The following is a 22,766-nucleotide window of genomic DNA, read 5'->3' as shown; positions in this document are numbered from 1 at the left end:
TAATCAAGGCTTTGACTTGTTCTGTAATGTTTTTAAAATATAATAAAGTTTTGTTTTGGCAGATTTAAGGAGCCAGTTAACAAACAAACGAAAATGTAATTTACTCATGTGGCCTACAAATCAATAAATCAAATTGTATGCTGGGCTCATTTGTCTTAGGTTTTTGTGTAATTGCCATTACCAAAATCCAGTATGAGAAACATATGGTTGATTGTGTATACTTTCTTCAAAAGCAATATTAAACTGAAGACAGCAAAAAGCTTGTGATGCTGAGTGTTAATTAGGCAACTGACTGGATTTTTTTTTTTACATGAAGCATGTTTTGGTCCTGGCTTTAAATAATCCAAACATTAAGAATTTTGACCGCCATATTGGATGAGGATTGCCTTACCTTCAATGTATTCACTTCAATTTAACCAAATAATAATATCCCACTCGATTGTTACTCAAGGTTTTGTTTGTTACATGCTGTATAACAGCTGTCATTTGTAACAAACTAAACTATTAAAATCTCGTCAACTATTGCAGCTTGGTTAAGAAAGTTTCATCTTTGACAAATTTCATCAGTTAATACTCAAACATATTTATGTATGAATTCGTTAGCAATGAACAAGACCACCCAGACACATTTCACAACTTTTTCCTGTTATCATCAGACATTCATTCTGACTCAACGAAGAACTCAAAGGACTGACTGTTTCCACTTTGTTGTACCTCCAAAAGTCAACTTTCTATCAAATATTGTAGGCCCAAATTCTATGAACAGATCATTAAAATGTTTCCTTCTTTGGCCCTTCTATCCAATTATCTCCTGTTACAATAATATTTCACTAATTCTGTGTTGATATGTTGTGTGGTTTGAATGACCGTTTTTATAAACTCCATTGTTTGTTTTCTATGCTTGCTGTTCCTTCATCCTTTGTTATTTAATTTTTATTATGGTAGTGTTCATTATTTGGGCTTCTTTCCTCTTCTGCACAGTTTGGTTTCATCTTCTTATAATTTTATAGTATATTGTTTTTTTTGGTACGAAAGCACATTGCGTTCACTGGATAAAAAAGTGATGACATCTTACAAGATCTGATAGCATAATTATGAGATCTTTATAATACGAGATAAATATGAGAGCAGGATCTCGTAACTACGAGATAAGTAGTGTTAATATTTTTAATTCAGTGAATGCAATGCGCTTCCGTAATTTTGTGAACAAAAATCAAACACTTTTTTCCCAAATAGATATTAATGGACCGGAGGAGTGGGTCCTCATCCAAAATGGCGGTAATCACAAAGAAGCCTTGCGCATGTGCGTAAAGAGAGCGGAAGGAGTATTGCGCCAGCCGGAAACTCCCTCTTTCTTTCTGCTCCCGGACTGCCATCATGGTGAGTTCGCCATGAGAGCTTGACAACTAAAAAACGGAGTTTCTTCTCATACACCACATTACTTGGTCATAACTACGGTCAGACGTGTTGTTGAGATAAGCGTACGCATTGGTGGGGCATTTTTATATGGTCACTTTTGCAAAGTTGGTGTTTTTTGTTCTGTGCAAGATGTCGGCTATCGGCAGCACTACAACGTGGTCGAGCGGGCCGAGACGTACCCGGAATACAGAAAACTAGATCTTCTATCACAATCTCAATTAAAACCACCCCGTTCCGTGTCTTATTTTTACTGCGTTAATGTGTCTCCGCCACAACTGAAAGTGCGCTAAAACGTTCGCTACTAAGCATTAGCTATACTGCTAGCTGTTTATACATGTTCCGGGGTGACAATAAGCGCAACATGGCGTTACTTTTAAGATTTCTGTTATTTAGCCTCTATCTGAGCTTGCGCGCAAAACTTGATCATCGTACAGCTAAAGTTAAATCCTTAGCGTGTCTGAATCGTCTCTTTCCATGCCTCATCTCAGGTGTTCAAGCGCTTCGTTGAGATCGGCCGTGTTGCCTACATCTCTTTCGGACCCCATGCTGGCAAGCTGGTGGCCATCGTGGATGTCATCGACCAAAACAGGGTGAGCACTTCAGGGTTGAGTCCTATGCATGGTATTGAGTGCCCGTGTTGCCACTGTGCCTGATTGAAGCCGCTCATTGTGCTCTGCAGGCTCTCGTCGACGGCCCCTGCACAGGAGTGAAGAGGCAGGCCATGCCCTTCAAGTGTATGCAGCTCACAGACTACGTCATCAAGGTTCCCCACAGGTGAGTGTGGATGCTCGCAATCTGAACTGATGGACTCTTCTGTGCTAATTCCCCCCAAAAATAGAATAAAAAAACCCAACCTCCTGCATCTGTTTTGTGTGACATTCACAGCGCCCGCCAGAAGTTTGTGAGGAGAGCCTGGGAGAAGGCCGAAGTCAATGAGAAGTGGTCGCAAAGCAACTGGGCCAAGAAGATCGAGGCGAGACAGAAGGTAGAAGCTGGTGTCATGGATGTGATTCAAAACATGCCCTTATTGTTGTATTTCAACCTGCGCAACTCTACAGTAGTGGAGGAAATACACAGACTGATTACGTGCAATCCATATGTTTCACACGTTCAAATCTGTAACTCTACAGTGGAGATTGATAGAGGTTTAATAGCTTGGTGCACACAGTGAAAAAGGAGAGGTGAAAATGGCGACTCGAGAAAAATTGGGAACAAAATAAGAATGACAGAGAAATTATAACTTCATCTACATGTTGGCAGTCAGACATGTTCAGTTTTAGGTTGTGAGTTGATAAACACTTTCAACCAGAAATAAGTGAAATTCAAGATGAACAGCAGCTTACAAATATAAATAAGAATTTACACAGCTGTGACAACAAATAAAAAAAAGATGTGTGTATATATATTTATATATATATTATTATGAATACAGTTTTAAGTTCTTGCACTTAGAGGGAAACATGCAGACAAGAGTATTTTCAGAACATTTAGAGTTTTTTGTTGTTTTCCCCAAATTTGTCCTCCCAAGTTTCAGTTGGTTACCACTGTAGTCCACAAATTGTATGTAAACTGACTTCAGTGTATATATTTTTTAAACTGGAGTTAGTTTTCTGGTGTTAATACATTGAGGAGAGAATCTTTACATTTGCCTTCCTGTAAGCACCAGTGAGTCTGATGTCGTCCAAGTTGATTTAGTTTTTGCGTCGTTGAAGTAAATCCCATAGGTTCTCATTTGAGAGGCAAATAAAGGCGCTGAGCTTCCACTTCATTTGAGAGGTAAATGTGTGCTGGTTTGTTAACTACCAAATGTTCTAATTAAAGTAAAAGTCGGGGTAAACTTGAACTCCAGAGCCACAATATGAATTTATCCAGTCTGTTTAATCTTTTTCCATCATTTTATAAGTACTTGTGTTGCTCCTCACCTTCTACATAAATCCAATACATCTTGTGGGATTGTATTATCTGTTCGTTTCTTTTCTCACCTCTCTTATTATTGCAGAGGGCCAAGATGTCCGACTTCGACCGCTACAAGGTGATGAAGGCCAAGAGGATGGTAAGTGCAGCTAAAACTCAAACCCGTTGGATTAGTTGTGTTGCAGCGTAGAACCTGAGGTTGATCCAATCCTGAAGGTAATAGGAAACACAGTTCTGTGACAAATGAGTCTCCTTTATTTGTGCAGAGGAACAAGATCATCAGGCACGAGGTGAAGAAGCTCCAGAAGGAGGCGGCAAAGAAGTGAAAAGTTTTCACCACAATAAATCTGTGTTGAATTGTTCCTACGTGTTCTTTTCTTTTTTCTCTTCATGCTGCAGAACTTTCTGTAGCTCAAGTATACGTGTATGTATATATATATATATATATATATATATATATATATATAATACTTGGTTAAATACATCAGGTAAACTAAAAATTACTTAATGTTAAGTTAAACGTTGTGGAAATGATGTATTGTCATTGTTAAAAGAAAGTAGTGTTATGAGCATTCATCATTCACTTTAGTTTGTGGAGCAAAAGTTTGGCAGCAGTGAGAATCGATCAGGAAACTACCAGAGGTCAGATGCTGATTTCTGATATTTAGTCTGGAATATTTTCAAATTTCTCTACATTAATTTCAGACTTGAATCCTCAGATGCTCGTGGCTTAGTGTGTTTGAGACCTGAAGCAGCTTAACGGAGAAAAAGGTCTTAACTCGGGTGTCAAACGCATTTTAGTTCCGGAGCAACAAACCATCAAATTTCATCTCACAAGGGACAGATCAGTAAGATAGTGCTGTAACATCTGGGTTTAAACTCTGTCACACAGAGTACACATGATGAAAATGTCTTATTTTCACAAAACCAAACAACCACAGAAAGTTAATACAATCCCCAAATAAATCCAGTTTGAATGAATCCTGGTGCAAAATACAGTAAACTGTACAGATAGTTTCTATATTACAGGTCTAACTGCTCTCAGATAACTGGTTGTTCAAAGTGGAAAAGAACAATTAAATTCAGGAAGCCAGTGAGAGGAGCGCTCTCCTAATATTTCCTCTCAGGAAGCTTAAAGTGTTCGAAATGTAAGGTAGCATCTTGGATAGGTTGATACCTAAGCCAACACCAAATAGTCACAAGTCAATAATTACCCTCAAACAGGCCTGAACCTCGAGGAAAGAAGCAAGAGAAACAGGCACACACCCAGGGAGAACGTGCAAACTCCACACAATAAGAAAGTCTGGAATCCAACCTGGGGTTTCGGGTTGTGAGCTGAGAGAGCAAACCACTGCTGACCGTTCCTATTTCCTCTTTAACTCGGACGGATGGATTGGGTGTTACCTTACAACGCAACGGTGACAAAACAGATCCAGGAGATGGCGCTCTCCACTAACTGCGGCTTAAGCGTTTGTTTTCTACTCTACATTTTAATGTGGGAATGTGGCCTTTTCTGAGTCACGTGGTTAAATATACACAGTAAAACCGGGGTCGCTTGGATATCCTACACTGCACAGTTTATTTTTGGAGCACATGTTTATGAACGAAAAAAAAGGTGTTTTTAATAGAAGTGCTGGCTGAACTGAGCCTGCGTGGCGGGAGAGTCTGTCAGCGGCCAAACAGCTTCCAGAACAAGCTTGTACATATTACATAACCACGACGCCTGAATGTTGCCCGACCGGCTGATCCTCGCAGAGGACAGCGAGATAAGAGTTAATGCCAACGCAGCAGGGGGTCCGTGGTTCAGCGGTCCAGGAGGAAACAAATAAGATTTAAATAATTAAAGATTAATAAGATTAAAATACACACCGGACTTTAGTGTCACCTTCAAGGCCGTGCTGCGTTCAATGACATAAAAGAAAGAAAGGAATCAAAGTGATTAGTGAGGTAAACAGATTTCACATGAAGTGTGTTCATTGTTATCATCGGGGGGCTGATAAACACGCGCGTAGCTCTGACGTCAAACATGAATGGCAGCGATGCGCAGTGCGCGCGGATCTGTCTTTTAGCGTCAACAAGAACCGGAAACTGTGATCAAAATCCCTACAAAATAAACCCTACTTCTAACACGTCGACCATCTACATACATGCATTATTCTACACACATGTATTATTATTATTTTTATTATTATTATTATTATTAGTCCTCTCCTCCTACAACTTTTACTCGATTTGCCCCGTTCAAATATCAAAACGTGCAGCTTTTTAGGACGTCCCTGCTATGCTGTATGCTTTCTATCTGTTTAGTTGTTTCCAAATCAATCGCAAAAAAATAAAACTGGGAGACCAGAGAGCAGATCAAAGATGAAAGGAGATGAGCGTCTGTTGCCACAAAGACGCTGATATCAAGGGATGTCGGCAGCGAGAGACAGGCACACAGAATTACTTCTGGAAAAGTTTGTGCCGCTTATCACTTCCTTTAGCGTCATCAGCATTACAGTTCATCTTCAGTATTCACGCTTGCATTTTCTTCTGGAAATGCAAACCTCTAGTTATTATTAAAGTACACTTTATGAACTGCAAAAAGTTGCTTTGAAATATATTTGTTTTTAAATTCTTGACTTTTGAATATCTTATCCAAGAAGAAAAAAATATCCTAAAATTGTTTTAAAATGTGTTTGCTATCTGCTCACGGTCTTAATTAACTCAAACATACAAACAGTGCTAGAAGTTTAAAAAAATAAAATAAAAATAAAAAAAAGCAGCCAGCAGAAGTGACTGTATTTTGAAAGTCCGCGTGCAGTGCGATTTCCGGTCACCCACGTGGACTTGACGCAGCGGAGCGCTGGAGGAGCGAGAAGGAGAGCGAGGGTTTGAGTTGACAGAGTGACAGATTAACGTGGGGACTCGGCGGAATTAATCTGCGGCCAGTCGGTACCGAGTCACTCCTGGACGGATCTTTAAAAACCCCGCACATTTGGAGGAACCCCGCAAACACGCGCGCGAGGACGCACGCACGCACGCACGCTCCCGCAGTTTTTAATGGAGGAGACAGGACGCCTCGGATTCCTCTGAGGTAGGTCGCACTGGAAGTGTGTGCGGGCCCCGGCGGGGTGAAGGTCTGCGGCAGGTTGGGCTCTCCGTGCGCATCTTTCAGCTGCACAGCTCGCGCCAGTGTGCGGCTCCTGTCTGCGCCGTCAGGGGATTATTTTGGATGCAGTCAGCTGGGGGGGTGTGTGTGTGTGTATCCATATTATGTGTGTGCGTTGGTGCGTGTTGGAGGTTGTGAAAAGAGGGGTCCCGTATGGGCAATGATTGGGGAACATCATCAAACATCAGGATAAAATCCAGTGGAGGAAACTGTAATCAAACATTGGTCCTCCTACTATCATAATGTGCGTGTATCCTGCTCCCCTGCAGTGCGATAGATTGATGCAGTTTGATTGTAAAGTGCACAACATTTAGACCTGGAGACCCGTCCAATACTCCTCTCCTCGAGATTTTAGACCAATCACCCACAAGCCGGACTGAATATTTGTGTAAATTTGAGAATAATAATTTAATAATCATGTAAAAAGTGCTATACATTCAGAAGAAATAAATAATATTTTTATTTAAGGGTCTCAAGATTATTAGAGGTGTGTCTGTATACCTCATACCGAAGTGAATCAATGTCTTAAGATGATGATTTTTTTATCTTTAAGCTGGTTTCACTCCTAAATAGCCTCTATGAGAAAGGAATGGGATGATGTAAATAGGGTTTGCCTTAAGCCGGACTATTGAAAGAGACACACACACACACACACACACACACGCACACACACACCTTGTTAATCAATACACAACCAGCCTCTGAACATGGAGGCCTGGGACATATTTGTTGACTGGAGATTTGTACCTGCTTTGGAGAGACGGAGTGATTGCACTCTCAGGCTCCATTTAGGTGAATGAGAAGGGCTGGATTTAGACGAGCAGATCAAGCGTGCACACACCAGCTAATGTTATTACCCCGGTTGGTACAGAGGCCGGGCCTGCAGCTCATCACCACGCGCCTGCACACGTTTTTACCTCCTTTAACCTGCCGGTGTGCGTGCCTGCGTGTGAATTTGTGAGCAGCTCACATGTCTGTGTGTGTGTGTGTGTGTGTGTGTGTGTGTGTGTGTGTGTGTGTGTGTGTGTGTGTGTGTGTGTGTGTGTGTGTGTGTGTGTGTGTGTGTGTGTGTGTGTGTGTGTGTGTGTGTGTGTGTGTGTGTGTGTGTGTGTGTGTGTGTGATTTTTCTTGAAATATCATCACCTTTGTCAAAGAGAAACAAACATCATCTGCCTATTATTTGGTGAAATGCCTCATGTTTCCTAACAGGTATAGGCTTCCAAATGAGAAACGCCATAAAACCCCAGAGGAGCTTTTTTCAGGCTTTCATCGTTGCATTTGAGCAAAATTGCTTCAGAGGTTTTTTTTCTTCTCCTCTTGCTGTATCAAATTCCATCGAAAGGTGTGATTCCTGGCAACGGACGTCTGTTTGTTTTTGCGTCGTCTTTGTCAATGCAGGTGAGTGGGACACACCTCGCCCAGGATCACCTCCCAGGAATGTACTTTGCGAGTACATGGTGTTTCTTTTTTTCTGCCTCTTGTCATGCCTCCGGCTGGCAGGTAGATTCCTCGAAGTGGAATGGTATGCCGCCCCCGGGGGCGGTGTTTCGCAATCGAGGCTGTGAGGCAACGCGCTTTTGTGACGACAGTGACCCTTTTGTTGAACAGAGCAAAAAATCAGATGTGAGGATAGTGGGATGTTGCGTGAGCTCGGAGGGAGAAGCGTCGTCGTCCTTGGCGAGCAACGACAAATAAGAATAATAAGCAAACTGAAGTGATCAGTTAAATCAGCCACAGCTGAAGACGTCTGGTAAAGAAAAGAGTTGTATTCCTAAACGGCGGCTCGCTCCTCGACGCCTCCTCGCCGCAAGTGTGTGCTTGTGGATGAATGAATGTGACCAGTCACGTAACATGCTATAAGAGGGTAGTACACTAAAGTCTATTTAACTAAAGCCAATTTAAAGTCACAGACTGAACTAACCAGCAACGTAATTGGGAGGAAGCCAGAGCTGGCAGAGATCACCGACGCACCTTGTAGAGAAACTTTATAGTATATTTTAGAATTCACCATACCTGATTTCATTACCCAGAGGACCATTTGAACTTGGAAACGGTTGCTTATAGACTCTCGCCTCTGGTATTTCCTGATAATATGTTGTGGTTGCTGCTGGCTGCTTTTGGAAATGCGACTTCTCTGTGGCTCCCGCGTTTGGCTTCTTCGCGCTGACCATATCATTTCATCTGACCCAGCGTTTCGCCGTATTCCTTCAAAATTAGAGGTTCGGTTTGTTGCGGCGATTTACTGTAACGTTCTGATTAAGTGTTGACCGTTCTCGACCCGCAGATTACCACAAGATGGGACCGAACTGAGCGGAGCAACGGCGGGACAAAGCTTCGTGAATATTTACCCCCGATCTTAACGAGGATCTCGCCATTAGTTCTCCAACGCCACCTCAAGACGATCCACAGCTCCAGGCCACGGCCTGACCGACGGAAACTTCAGGCCAGCCAGTCGGCGATGGAGAACTGACGACGGACGACGTGCAGGCACTTCCTCGCTCCTCGCTCGCCGGCAGCCATGGCGGGGCTGAAACGACACCGCGACGGGAAGATCGCCGGGCTGTACGACCTGGACAAGACGCTCGGCCGTGGACACTTTGCCGTGGTCAAGTTGGCCCGGCACGTCTTCACGGGGGAGAAGGTACGCTCACACAGCCTTTGACCACAGACGCACAAAAGGATGACTAGAAAGCAGATATCAGTACGTGTCCGAGCGTATCGACGCAGTTTTTCTTCCTTTCTTCCCCCCGTCTGTCGCTCTTAACTACTAATGAATAAGTCATCTTTTATTCGCCAGGAGTTGATCAGTTCCTCTCCTCCAGGTTGCGGTGAAGGTGATCGACAAGACCAAACTGGACCCGGTGGCGCGGGGCCACCTCTTCCAGGAGGTGCGGTGCATGAAGATGGTGCAGCACCCCAACGTGGTCCGCCTCTACGAGGTCATCGACACGGCCACCAAGCTCTACCTCATCCTGGAGTTGGGCGACGGAGGAGACATGTACGACTGCATCATGAAGCACGACGGAGGCCTGAGTGAAGAGGTCAGTCGGCCGTTAGCACATAAACCTTCGCCCTAATCGTTCAGCAAGAAGGAAACTGTGATTTATCTGAAGAGGGACTGTCCTGACCTTGTACTTGCCTCCAGATAAGGGGAGAGAAAGGAGATTGATAGACGCTTTGAATTAATACTTTGCCTCCTGAGACTGAGAGAAACACTGGTATGAGAGGAATTTGGATTATTTTGTTTATTACTATTGAAGGTGAGGAAGTTATGTGGAAATGCGCCGAGGGAGAAGTCAGAAGGTATTTAGAAGCTCAGCAATGCGCGTGCAGATTCTTTGGAGGGGATGAATACCAGACGCCAAAATGCTGGCTGTTTGACATTGAGTGTCGCAACGTCACAAGTTACGAAGGTTGAGAAGATTGCAAACGTTTCCCCGTTTCTCGTTCTCCGTTCAAGGTGGCCAAATGCTACTTCGCCCAAATCGTCCACGCCATCTCCTACTGCCACCGGCTGCACGTGGTGCACAGGGACCTGAAGCCCGAGAACGTGGTGTTCTTCGAGAAGCAGGGCGTCGTCAAGCTGACCGACTTCGGATTCAGCAATCGCTTCCAACCGGGGAAGACGCTCAACACCTCGTGCGGCTCGCTGGCCTACTCGGCTCCCGAGATACTGCTGGGCGACGAGTACGACGCTCCCGCAGTGGGTAAGTCCCCGGAGAGACGATGGAGGTTGAGTTATCTAACGGGGACGATTTGCCTTTTATCGACTGGGTTCAAAGTCCACTGGCTTTTCAGTGCACGCTGTCGCCTTCCGGTGAACTGATGCTTTCACTCTCTCTTCTTTGATAACTGTGCTATTAGAGCCGTTGTCCTTTGGATGGTTCACCTGCAGCATTATCAGCCAGCTGATTTAAAAAAAAAAAAAAAAAAAAAAAAAAAAAAAGAGGCAACCTCTTTAAAGTTCAGACTCTCTTCACCAACTAGGTTGCTTGGAAATGTAATAATCTGAGGCTCCGCTGTGCGCCTGCACTTTTTTCTTCTTTGGTTGCGGTTGAAGCCGCTCTGTGTAATGTGATATCTGACTGGAGCATCCGGGGCAGCCTCGCCAACATGGATATGGTCTCGATCCCAGCTTGAATATCAGATAAAAACTGTATCTGGAAAAGAATTCAAACACGACGGGGCCGACTGAAGGAAACATGTAGAGGCAAAAAGAGCAGACAGACGCGAGGAGGGTGTGAAAAGGCATCAGCAGGCCCTCTGTCTACCCAGAAGCCACTGCGTCAGAGGAAGAAATGTAGATTTGCAGTGGCTTTTTTCCTCCACTTTTGCTTTGCTATCCTCAAAGCAGAGTAATTACAGTCTTATCTGACCGCAATCGGGCGAGGTGTGTGTGTGTGTGTGTGTGTGTGTGTGTGTGTGTGTGTGTGTGTGTGTGTGTGTGTGTGTGTGTGTGTGTGTGTGTGTGTGTGTGTGTGTGTGTGTGTGTGTGTGTGTGTGTGTGTCTGCTCTCTGGAGTGTCAATAATACACGTGCGCTATTGTTCGTTCACCTGAGATGACGGTGTTTTGATTCCCGGGGATTATCCACCCCGACTGGGATGTAATATTGCGTGATGGTATCAGATGTTGGAACAGGCTGAGCGTGGAGGACGGCGGTCCTGGCGCTTCTGGGCCCAGTAAGGTAACCTGCCCCGGGATTACACGGCTGCCAAGTTTACCTGCCGACAGGCTGCAGGGCGCCGAGGTTTGGTGGCGTGGTGCCAGGTGGCGGCCGGCCCAGTTCGTCGCAGAGATAAAGAGCCTGTCCTCGCCCAGCTCAGTCACAATCGGGACACGCTGATTCGCTGGAGGGAGGGGCTGAAAATAATTTGAGATTAAACATGACTCAGTCCCACAGATTGTGAAGCGGTGGAGCCCGACCCTGCAAACGCCCAAGAAAAAAGACCAAGTGTTTCCTGCAGATAAATATATTTACAGTCACTGCAGATGGTCTTATAGATTTCAGTAGTTTTTGTTCACTCCTTCCTGCTACAACTGGGGAATCCTATTCAAATAATTACTTGGATTTTAGATGGGAAGGCCCACATGCTACTTCCTGTAGGCTCATTTACACGACAACATTTTCAAGTGAAAACGGAAAACTTTTGTTGCGTTTTGGAGTCTGTGCTCAGAGGCACTAAAAAGGCCATTTAAAAACAAAATAAATAAAAAAATCGGCTCACGACATAAAAACGAAATCGTTTTCAGTGTTTCTGACTTTTCTGTGTCGTCGTTTTCAAAACGTTTCAGTGTAAACGCAGAACTTTTCTAAAACAAAAAAGGGAAAACGTTGCGTTTTCACTTGAAACATTGTCGCGTGAACGGGGCCTTACTTGCTCCTGTCATAATTACTACAGACTCTAGAGGTCACTATTTACTTTTTTTGCACATTAGGACTTCACATAGTTTTCCATGTCTACAGGCTGATTATACTGGACTTCGATTAAAGATATACGCTCATAAAATGGTTGTGTTACTATATTTGAACAATAAAGCCGTCATACAGAATGAACAGGCCCTGCTTGAAATAAATGTATTCGTTTTCATGAGTTGTCACAATCCCAATTAATTTCAGTCCCTGTTAGGAACAGACCAGGTGAAGGCGAAGTGTTGGAGGAATAAGTTTGGATTGGATTTTATCCATCCACCTTCTGTAGCACCTAAAACTGAAGACACCCATTCACCCGTTTGGATCTCGTGGGAGTAACCTAAAGTACTCGCCCGGGGAGAACATGGACACTCCACACAGAAAGCTCTAGATTTAAACCAGGGTACTCTGGCTGTGAGGAATTTGTTCTAACCACTGCAGCAAAGTGCCACCTTGGTGTAGAGTTGAAAATAAGTTTATTTTACTACATCGACTTCAAGAAAGTCAGAAAATCAGCCCCTGTTGTTGTACAAAGTGACGTACTGATGACTGCTTTCTTTTATTTGTTTAGTTCTTCACTGTGTGGGCTCGCTCCACCTTTTTTTTTTTTTTTTTTTTTTTGGCTTTGGTTAATGGAAAGTTAAATATAGATTTTTGGCTTCCTCTTCGAGAAGCACAAGCACTTCTGAAAAAAATAATAACTTACCTAATAGCAGCTGCAGGGAGCATGTCTTGGGCGCATGCATATTTCAGAGCTTATCTGTGCGTAATGAACATGCACTGAGGGGGAGACGTTTTACACAAAGCAGCTGCATAAGGATGAGTGAGACGAGATGCTGGACTCGTCTTCGGGGGCGAAGACGCAGCAGAGGCTGGTTATTGGGCGATCTCGGGGAAAAGCGTTGGAGTGCAGCAGGAAAAAGGGGATGTTTACTCTCCCGGCTGTCACCGGCGAGTCGCCGCCGCCGCTGGATGCTGATGCGCGGTGACGTGAATCTACGGCGTTATCAGGGGACGTGTCAGCCATCTGGTTTATAAATAAAGTTACGGAGGAAGGAAGTTTGGCGGACCGCTGACGCAAGTGATGAGAGAGCAGGGTCACGGTTGCTAGGATACGTTGGCGAGGGGGGGTAATATGGCGGTGGGGACTGCAGCAGCATTTGCTCCCTCCATCAGCGGCATGAAACAGTCCTCCGCAGCCTCGGAGAAATAAATACTCACCGCCCACAGCAAGCCGCCGCCGCCGCCGCCGCCACACTCACTCCACCAGATTGAAATCTGCTGCGTGTCCCGGCAAACTGGAGCGATGTCAAGAAACATGAAAACGGCGCTGAGCGAGACAAACCTCCCTCTTTGCTCATTGGGAGAGCCACAAACATCTCACGCTTTGGATGGAGCATGACAACCACAAGATGTAGGTGTCGTAAATGAAGTCTTAAAAAAAAAAAAAGAAATGCTGAACATTTGTACTGAAATGCAGCTACTGTTGAATATTGTGGCTAAACTGTACTTATTTACAGGAGGCAACAACAGCGTCAACTTGTGGCCTGGTGTGCTCACTGCATCGTTTTCTACGTTTCTGCCGTTTACGTCTAAACGGACATCGTTTTCAGAACGTTGCTGTTTTAAACGGGAAAGTAATATTAAAATGATGCGTTTTCACTGGAAACGTTGTGTGAAAGTATTTCCCTGAGAAATGATTGGAGTATTAGTTACTTTTAAACTGCATTTAATTACATTGCCAGGTCGCAGGTATTCAGTTGAAATCGGCTGTCTCGAATTTCTACTTTCAATTTCTACAAAATATATATCCAAAAATGAAAATTGGGAAAGAATTTTTGTGAAGAAATGGATATAAAACAGTGATTCTTCACAAAGTGAACTAACGGCTACAGGAATGTAGCTCGGAGGATTTGAATGTTAATTTAATTCCTTCATAATTCATCGTATTGTACTTACACATGACTACATACACATACTTATCTTGCTAAAATAATACCTCATTATAGTGATATGATTATTTAGCGAGTACAACTCAAGGTAATTTATATATGAATATAAACTATACATGATTTAATTACTGCAGTTTTCGGGTGGTACTTACAGTATTATGTAATGTGGCCGCGCTATGGCATGAGAATAATGATTTGCGGGTTGGAAATTAAAGTGAGTTCTTAATTTGAATAATCTGATGAATTTCAGGATTAAATGTAATATGTGCGCCGGCTTTAATTACAAGAGACCTTTTATTATGAGGGGTGAAGATATTTGCTCTACCTTTCTCGCCCTCATTAGATAAAGCGATAGAAGATGAGGAGGAAGTAGATGAATGGCTCTCATTGTCACAGGGCCATTTAAGAACTCACACACACACACACACACACTCACACACACACACACACTCACACACACACACACACACACACACACACACACACACACACACACACACACACACACACACACTACACAAGATATTTGACTCTTAAGCCTCATTAGCAATACAAATTTTAACTTTGATAACCTTTTCTAAACACACTCAAAGCTTGTTGAACTAAATCTTATTTAATAAATGTAACTTATCACGAAAAAAATCCAGTGTTTAAATGAGTGCTCTATTAAAGTATGTACAATATATTCTGGACACTATATATATATATATATATATATATATACATAGTTGGGTTTGTTTTTCCATCTCCAAAATGGTAATACTGGAGTTGTTTTGTTTTTTTAATTGCGCTTTAGCAGCACTCCGTTGCCATACAGTGACATCTAGTGGCCACAGGTGGTATGTACCAGCATATTTTGATGTATAAGTCTCATGAACAGCTGAACAACTAGAAAAGCTTGCAATTGATAGTCCACAAATTGGAGATTGAATTTGTATTTTGTCTCTAAAATGAAAAAAGAAAAGGCCATCATGTGCAGACATTCATAATGAACCAGCTATAGAAGAAGTTTTTGGGGGACATTTCACTGTATTTTACACTAGAAGGTTTCATTGAAATTGGCTTTACGTTGTCATTTTCCATAGTAATTGTTTGGCTTTGTGAAAATTTAGACCTTTTCGTCACGATATAAAAAGATAAACTTTAACTTTAAAGGTTATTATGCCACTATTTTAACAATTTGGCCGACTCAAGGTGAAATTAGGCTGTAATGTGGCCTAAAATGTGTTTGACACCCCAGATCTACTTTGTTCTTTCAAGGTATGCCTTGCGTGTGTGTTTGAATAGGTGAATATGACTGATCATGTAAAAAAACATTGAGACTGCTGGAGCATTATAATTACACCATGTAAAAATACAATACAATACAATGCTTTATTTGTCATCATATGAGTGATTATAATGAAATTGCAGGGGCTGCTACAAGTGTGCAAAATACATTTAAAATCGATATATATGTTACAGTATTAGAGCACCCCTAATATGAATAAAAAAATTGAAGTTTAAACATGTTAAAAGTATATTTTAAGTACATTCAGCCACCTGGTCACATTTGGCTGGTTGTCCAGAGACACTAACGACTACAACTCTGTGGTTTGTTCTTTCGTCTACGTTTCCCCGTCTTTCGGTGCAGAGGCTGACATTTAGCGAAAGCAGGTCAAAACACTGACTCAGATGCTGAGTGGCTCGTGACTGTCTGTCTGTCTGTCTGTCTGCTCGTGCTCGGGGCGCGATGGCAGAATGTGTGTCAGTGGACCATCCGGCTGACCAGAGTAGCGGCCCCCCACCTCCCCCCCCGGCTCTTTTGAAAAGGGCTAATCGGACCAAGAGACCAAGAGAACTGTTCCATAAAATTACCATTTGCGCGAAGCTTTGAGGGATGAACACGTTAACCCACTTTTCCCGAGCCTGTGCGCCGAAGCGCGTGCACGGGAGCAGCGTCTCATCCTCGGTCGGACAGATGTGTCCCGAGCTCGTTCGCATTTGTGGGCAACGGCTGTGATCGAAGGTGATTCACGCTTGATTTGAACCGGCGGAGACGGCGCCTGTGTGGGGTTTTATTTATTTATTTATTTATTTATTTCCTTCTTTCTTGAATCTAGGTCACTAAGCACAGAGGACATACCTGCCTCACTTTGTTGAGTTTTGTCTTCCCGCCACAAAATCCCCGCTCGTCCCTCTAACGATGTGATCGGTGTTTCGGCAGACATCTGGAGTCTCGGGGTGATCCTCTTCATGCTGGTCTGCGGTCAGCCCCCCTTTCAGGAGGCCAATGACAGCGAGACGCTCACGATGATCATGGACTGCAGATACACGGTGCCGGCGCACATCTCCCGCGCGTGCAAAGAGTGAGTACGACACCGGTGGGGGGGGGGGGGGGGGGGGGGGTTGGCGAGCGCCGTGCGCGTGCTGCATATTTCATGTTTGTGGATGTGCGAAGGAAAGGAGAGCGGCCTCTCTTTCCCTTCCTGCTCTCTCCCGCTGCTGCTGCTGCTGTCCGCCGCTCCGCCGCGTTAAGTGTATCTAATGCACCCTTTAAAATCGGCCCTTCTATTTTTAACACGGCGAGGGTTTAGCGGCGCGTCGAGGCCGCGGCTTTCAGGCGCACACACTGTTTTTCAACATGATTTTATTTATTTATTTATTTATTTTTTGGCCTGCTCCATCGCGATATGTTGACTTTCCACGCAGCTCTTCAAATATTGACTCATATTCTGGCCGCTTTGGTGTTTACCTGAAACCAAACATCCACGTCCTGTGTGGCCTTGATGAAACAATTTTTTGTTTCTTATTTGCTGAGCGCGACTGCACAAACTTTGTCATGTTAATGAAATGGTGACTCATTTCTCAGTCACAATACCCCAGGTTGTGTTTGTTTGGTGAAATAGCCACACTTTCCAATGTTTTTCGTGCCGATCCCCGGGGTTTCTGGCTCTGATTTAAATTGACCTTTGCATAATATTGTATTCACGTGTTGAACGCGGCTTTAGTTCATATTCATAGTACAATATCTGCATTGTGGCTGACCGCTAATGAGACACAATGCAGTATTTAATTTAACTCATGCTTGAGTACAATTCGATGCAGTACTTCGAAATCTTACATGGATCATAGTTTTGGTTTGATATATCTTTTATTTCGAACATTTAAAAGACAATGAAATAATAATGGTAGTACTAGGAATAATATGAGGAAACAAATTAAATAAACGATATTATTAATAATGAGGACATAAATAAAAACAATAATATCAATAATAAGAATAAGAATGTATATCTTCTGTCCGAAAAGAAGTAGGGAGAAGCAAGTTGCTTATCCAGCCCTATTCTATCTTATTTATTGATCTTAATTGATAAAATCTTAAATACTATTCAAAACTTTTGATCCAGATTTTTGTAGCCAACATGTCTATTCTTTATATTTACTTTTTTTTTGTCACTGTATAGCATTAGGTAATTGTTTTGGTTGATGCTTTTGAGTATAAATAATCTGGACATGTCAATTGGAAGGCAACTAATATGTGATGTAGTTTTATGGGAAAATAAGTTGGATTTAATTAACGTAGCAGTAGTTTACCCACATCTGTTCTCATGTCACAGTGTAAGATGGAGCAGCAAGCCAAGTTCATTCAGAATCGACGCTTAAAATTAAATCATAAATATCTTTAATGATTTCCTATTGAATAGGTCAAAAACTACAAAATCTGGACAACTTTCAAATCCAATGCATTTTTTTATTTTAAATTTTTTTCAGCTTCAGATTGTCCCAGTTTATTCTCGCTGCACTGATTGAATTCAATAACCTCCGTTGTGTTTTCCTCCAGCCTCATCGGCCATATGCTGCAAAGGGACCCCAAAAAGAGAGCAACCCTGGAGCAGATCGAGGGCCACGAGTGGCTTCAAGGCGTCGACCCCTCGCCGGCGACCAAGCTGTCCACTCCGCTGGTGTCCCACCGCAGCTTGTCGGAGGAGGAGCACGGCTCCATCATCCAACGCATGGTGCTGGGAGGCATCGCAGACAGGGACACAATAACCGAGTAAGCTTGTTTTCTCTCTCTCTCTCTCTCTCTCTCTCTCTCTCACTCTCACGCGCTCATGAATAAACCCGATTCGATCCCATGTAATCTCCAAAGATTTGTCACACTTCACCGGTCCCATTGAAGCCGGAATGAGAGTCGTCAACAGTTTAATTGCCATTAACAACCAGCTGGCAATCAGTCCTAAGCTGCTGCCATGTCAAATTAAATCTCCACTCCCGTCACTTTTGATTCACGGTTCGTGGCTCCGAGCTGACTCGTATGCCTCGCGTTAAGACGGACTCCACCCCCACCCACCCCCCTCCCTTCCTTGTGGCAGGGCGCTGGAGTCGAACCAGTACAACCACATCACGGCGACGTACTTCCTGCTGGCGGAGAGGATGCTGAGGGAGCAGCAAGAGAAGGAGCAACACAGCCAGACGCGATCGCCGAGCCCCAGCAAGGCCCAGTTCAGGTACACACACACACACACACACACACACACACACACACACACACACACACACACACACACACACACACACACACACACACACACTTGTGACTCCGTGTTTCTCCCAGCTTCACACACTGACCTTCACTTTAACCCTAAAACTGCTTCTCCATGTAAAATGTCCCACAGAAATGTTTTGGGACCCGACAAAAAGACACACACACACACTCACACACGCACATCTTTAGACAGGCTGCTGCCGCTGCAGTGTTTGCTTTCTGTCAATCCGCGGTGAAAAATGACTCGTTTGACATAAGATGGACATGGACAGACAGTCTTTTTTTCCAGCAGGGAATGAAGGACAGACTAAGAATAGAAGAGAAGCTGCAGATCAGCAACACTGTCACTGATGTGGAACCAAAAATATTCTAAAATGAAGCATTAAAATGCCTCGAAACACGTAGAAGACCCGAGAGTATTTATGAACAGGCCGAATTGCACAAAACGTGTAAAGTTCACTGAATGACAGGTTTGTTTGTTAATACAAAGAGTAAAAGAGAATCTCATTTGAAGTTCTGGAGCTCATTACTGTAGGTGTATTCCATTATAACAGTGGTTTTAGGACTAACAACCACTAAATTTAATCTCTTTAGCACTTTTATTCCATCGAGGTTTTGTGGTAATTCATTGTTTTAGCTGATGACCTGCATTTTCTATTAAATGTGTGATAAACATTCAATCAGAGGGCGAATCCAGAGAGATGCTTACATAATACCTCACTTGTCACACAGACATTTCCAGCTGGTTTTTCTGACTCATAGTCTGTGACAATGTTAACTTTAAATCAGCAGGTGTAACGTTAATGTTCATGTTCGACTTGACAGTGTCCAAAATCTTTTTGATGTTAAATTCAGGCATGAATCTGATATAACGCCGTAATATCACATGATTCTGCAGATATTAACAGGTTATAATGGTGGAGAAACACTACTTTAGAGTTTCTCTTGAAACATTATTGTGTAAACATGGCTGTAGACAGAAAGACCCCCGATTTCAGCGTGCTCCACTGCCCCTCTGAACTGAACTGCAGGTTTCCACTTTACAGGCAGTCTTGGCCGACCAGAGTGGACGTTCACCAGGATGTCAGCGACGGATTGGGGGCTTCTGGCATCTCCCACCCCGGGGGGCCCCAGTCTCCTGCCCGTAGTGCCGAGAGCCTCCACAAGGGGCCCAGGCCCAAAACGGCTCTGCTGGATGTCAGTCAGCGGCAGGAGAACCAGCAGCCTCGACAGACCCAGGAGAGGGGGCCGAGGCCTGCGCCCAAGCCCCACCCCAACCCCCTCAGGCTGGGCTCCCTGGCCGCAGTGGGCCCCTGCAAACCTCGTAGTCCCAGTCTGTTCAGCGTGGAAGAGGACGAAGAGGAAGACGGAGTGGAGGACAAGTGTCTGCCGCCCTCCATGTTGCCCGTGCAGGTGGTGCTCCGATGCAAAACGTCCTCGTCTGGCTCCTCTTCGGCCAATCGTCTAACTTCTCGCATGAGCGCGCCAGTCCTCAACCAGATCCACGAGGAGGATCGGGAGGATGAGGACGACGAGGACAGCGGGGAGTTGCAAAGATTCGGCGCCCCCAAACCCAGTCTGAGTCTCAATCTGAACTCCAGAATACCGTCGCCCTCGATGCTCGCCTCCTCGCCCGGATCGGCGCCGGTAGCCACTCTCACCCCAAACTCAGAAACGAGCGACGACGATACAGAAAGTCACTATAAACCCGACGCGGCGTCCGGTGACGGACAAGAGGGTGAGAGAGAAGAGGTGAGAGAGGGCGGAGAGAAACGAGGCAGTCTCTCCAACTGTGCGAGTCCCGGCTCTGCGTCCGTTCAGGGCAAAGGCTCGGCCAAAGCCCCCAGCGGCCTGGTGGAGAGCCTGAAGCTGATGAGCCTGTGCCTGAGCTCCCAGTTCCACAATCTGACAGGGGGAGGCGGCGGTGGCGGTGGCGGCGGCGGGGTTGGTGCCGGCGTCGGGGTGGACTCCCAGGACCGCCCCATGTGGAGGATGTGCATGGGCGGCTCCACGGGCAGCTTGGACAAGGTGTCGCTCCTGGGCGGCCCGTCGCCCCGCGCAAACCTCTACCACCAGCCGCCTCTCGGGGACGTGCTGGCGGACCCCTTGCTGGACGGCGCCCGTTCGGGCACCCTGAGGCTGGGCGAGCTGGACCTGGCCAGGGAGAACCACAGGAACATGAAGAACCGCGTGCTGCAGATGCCTCTGAGTGACAAAACTCTGTCCGTCAACATTCACCGGAGCCCCAAGGAGGGTCTGCTGTGCACGCCCACGGCGCACAGCTGCTGCCAGGTCATCTGAAGCGCACACACTCCACAAGCACACACACACACACACACACACACACACACACACACACCTCCTGTACTCCTGCCTTTCATCTCTGACTCATGAGTTCACACTACGTTAGCATCACCTCGCCGCGGAGCGTTTACCGGTGGATGACCTGGAGAGAGCGTGAAACGCCGGAATTGCACATAGAGAGACACTGACAGTCTCGGTGCAGCGCCAAGTATGTGAAGCACTTTCCACACAGCGAACTGAACACTAAACAGACATTTAACCAGGCGGTGTATTTAAATGAGAAATATTTATTATTATTTTGAATTAAAGTGCATTCAGGAAGTGCTCATACACACACACACACACACACACACACACACACACACACACACACACACACACACACACACACACACACACCATCACTCGATCTATTTTATCATGTTACATATCACTTTTTGTGTTAAACTGTGACGCTGTTTTTAACATCACGTTTTTTAATCGGTTTTTTTCGAGACAATCATTTTAAATTTTTCTGTTGGTTTTTTTTGTTGTTGTTGTTTTTTTTAATATTCTGACTGAAAGAGTTACATTGTGACTGTGTTTTCATTCAAATGAGGCCAGATGCAGGGTAAAAAAAACAAAAACGGACAGCAGCACTTAGATAAGATGGTGGCACACGCTATTTTATAGTCTTATCACTATTTTATTTTTCTACCGGGAACATGCTCTGCAGAGAGAAGATGCACACTCACTTGCCAAGTCGCCTGTGGTCGGACAGCGGAGTTTGTACATATGTGAATACCTTAGCAGTACTCTGTACCTGTAGTATTTAACAGTAAAGTTGTATTGCAGTAGAAAACCTGAATACTAGATCCTTAGACATCATTATTGGTCATTCCTACGGGATGTGTAAGGTTCCGGTTGAACCCAGAGAAACGTATTTAAGATCTCCACGGACACAAACGGCCACGTGCGAGAATAAGCACCAGGTTGGAGGGGTTCTGGGAGAAATGATGTACACTTGATCCTTTCTGAAACTTTGATAGCGGTGAGAGTCAAACTAGTGATATCCAATTAGAGTTGTGTTGACTGTCAAATGTTTATTGAAGAAAAAAAATGACTTTCGAATTGTGTGCCATTCAGTCTTTGGTAAAAAGAAAAAAAGTTGGGTTGATTATTTTAACATGCATTTTTTGAGTGTAACTTGAGGTTACTCAGCCAGCTCGTATAACTAACGTAAATGACAGTGTTAAATACAAATGATCAATAGTCGGCGTTTATCCGACAGTATCCGCTTCATCAATGCTTCAGACAGGATCAAGAGAGCGGTGTGCTTACTTTTGCACTTGTCGACCTGTTTTTCAACGCGCAGCGGCAGCTCTTTAAAGTCATACAGAAGAGAGAAACTCTGGGTGCGACTCAAACCGTGCACATCCTGTAGATTTCCGGGATCACAGTAGCCACTGTTGTAGCGTATTCCAGAAGAAGAAGAAGTGGCAGCGGGGGGTTTTATCCGAACATGACGCACCCCTTCCAGTGTCGGTCTGTGTACCTGGACGTGTCACCCACCCCTAAGTGGAATATATAACTTGACAGTGCATGTGTTTTTGCTGTAGCGAACTTTATTCCTACTCCACCGAGGTCCAGCCACCTGTTGTATCCACCTACGTAACAGATCCAAACGGTCACTTTACTGTAACCTCACAGCAATACCAGCGACTGCAAAATGTACAACGATAATGGATGTGCCATAAAATTGAAAAAAAAAAAAAACCTGTCTTGAGCATATTGTACTGTATGTATATGATAGAGATCTATTAAAATAAAATGGTGTGAATGAAACACATGGACCGTTGTGTCACTGCTGCTTTTAGTGAAAGTGTTTGCGCTGTATTGACTAAATTAAACAACCAAGTTGTGGTTTTTACATTAATTTACTCCCCAGGAGGGACGGCGGCGGGCACCAAGGCCTCGTCCAAGGTTGGATTTGAATGTATTAACAATGGTTTTGTGACTTTTGCCCCCTGAGCTGTCAGACTTACTCGAGTATTATTTAACCTTTGTATTTCACCACAGATGTTCCAGTTTTTATTAATTGCAGCTA

General features: G+C 44.4%; 2 protein-coding genes across 3 annotated transcripts; both read left to right on the top strand.

Moving 5' to 3' along the window:
* The first annotated feature begins 1,328 nt into the window (after window positions 1-1,328).
* rpl14 (ribosomal protein L14) lies at window positions 1,329-3,695 on the top strand. The gene is made up of 6 exons (XM_080485718.1): window positions 1,329-1,380; window positions 1,908-2,009; window positions 2,099-2,193; window positions 2,305-2,404; window positions 3,419-3,472; window positions 3,600-3,695. The coding sequence occupies exons 1-6, from the start codon at window positions 1,378-1,380 to the stop codon at window positions 3,657-3,659; spliced, it is 414 nt and encodes a 137-aa protein (XP_080341844.1). The 5' UTR covers window positions 1,329-1,377; the 3' UTR covers window positions 3,660-3,695.
* A 2,474-nt stretch (window positions 3,696-6,169) lies between these two features.
* Window positions 6,170-22,506, top strand: LOC308122541 (SNF-related serine/threonine-protein kinase-like). Of its 2 annotated transcripts, none has more exons than XM_080484380.1 (8): window positions 6,170-6,409; window positions 8,769-9,125; window positions 9,307-9,525; window positions 9,945-10,191; window positions 16,055-16,196; window positions 17,672-17,884; window positions 18,204-18,338; window positions 19,423-22,506. In XM_080484380.1, exons 2-8 carry the CDS (start codon window positions 9,003-9,005, stop codon window positions 20,675-20,677), a joined length of 2,334 nt encoding a protein of 777 aa, XP_080340506.1. In that variant the 5' UTR covers window positions 6,170-6,409; window positions 8,769-9,002; the 3' UTR covers window positions 20,678-22,506. The 2 variants fall into 2 exon arrangements, with proteins under 2 accessions (XP_080340506.1, XP_080340507.1); XM_080484381.1 differs by lacking the exon at window positions 6,170-6,409 and adding an exon at window positions 7,806-7,882.
* Window positions 22,507-22,766: the final 260 nt, after the last annotated feature.

Source organism: Lipophrys pholis (genome assembly GCF_963383615.2).
Source record: "Lipophrys pholis genome assembly, chromosome: 17".
In the NCBI taxonomy this organism is placed as follows: domain Eukaryota; kingdom Metazoa; phylum Chordata; class Actinopteri; order Blenniiformes; family Blenniidae; genus Lipophrys; species Lipophrys pholis.
Note: the sequence above shows the minus strand (reverse complement) of the source record. Positions and strands in the feature narration are given on the sequence as shown.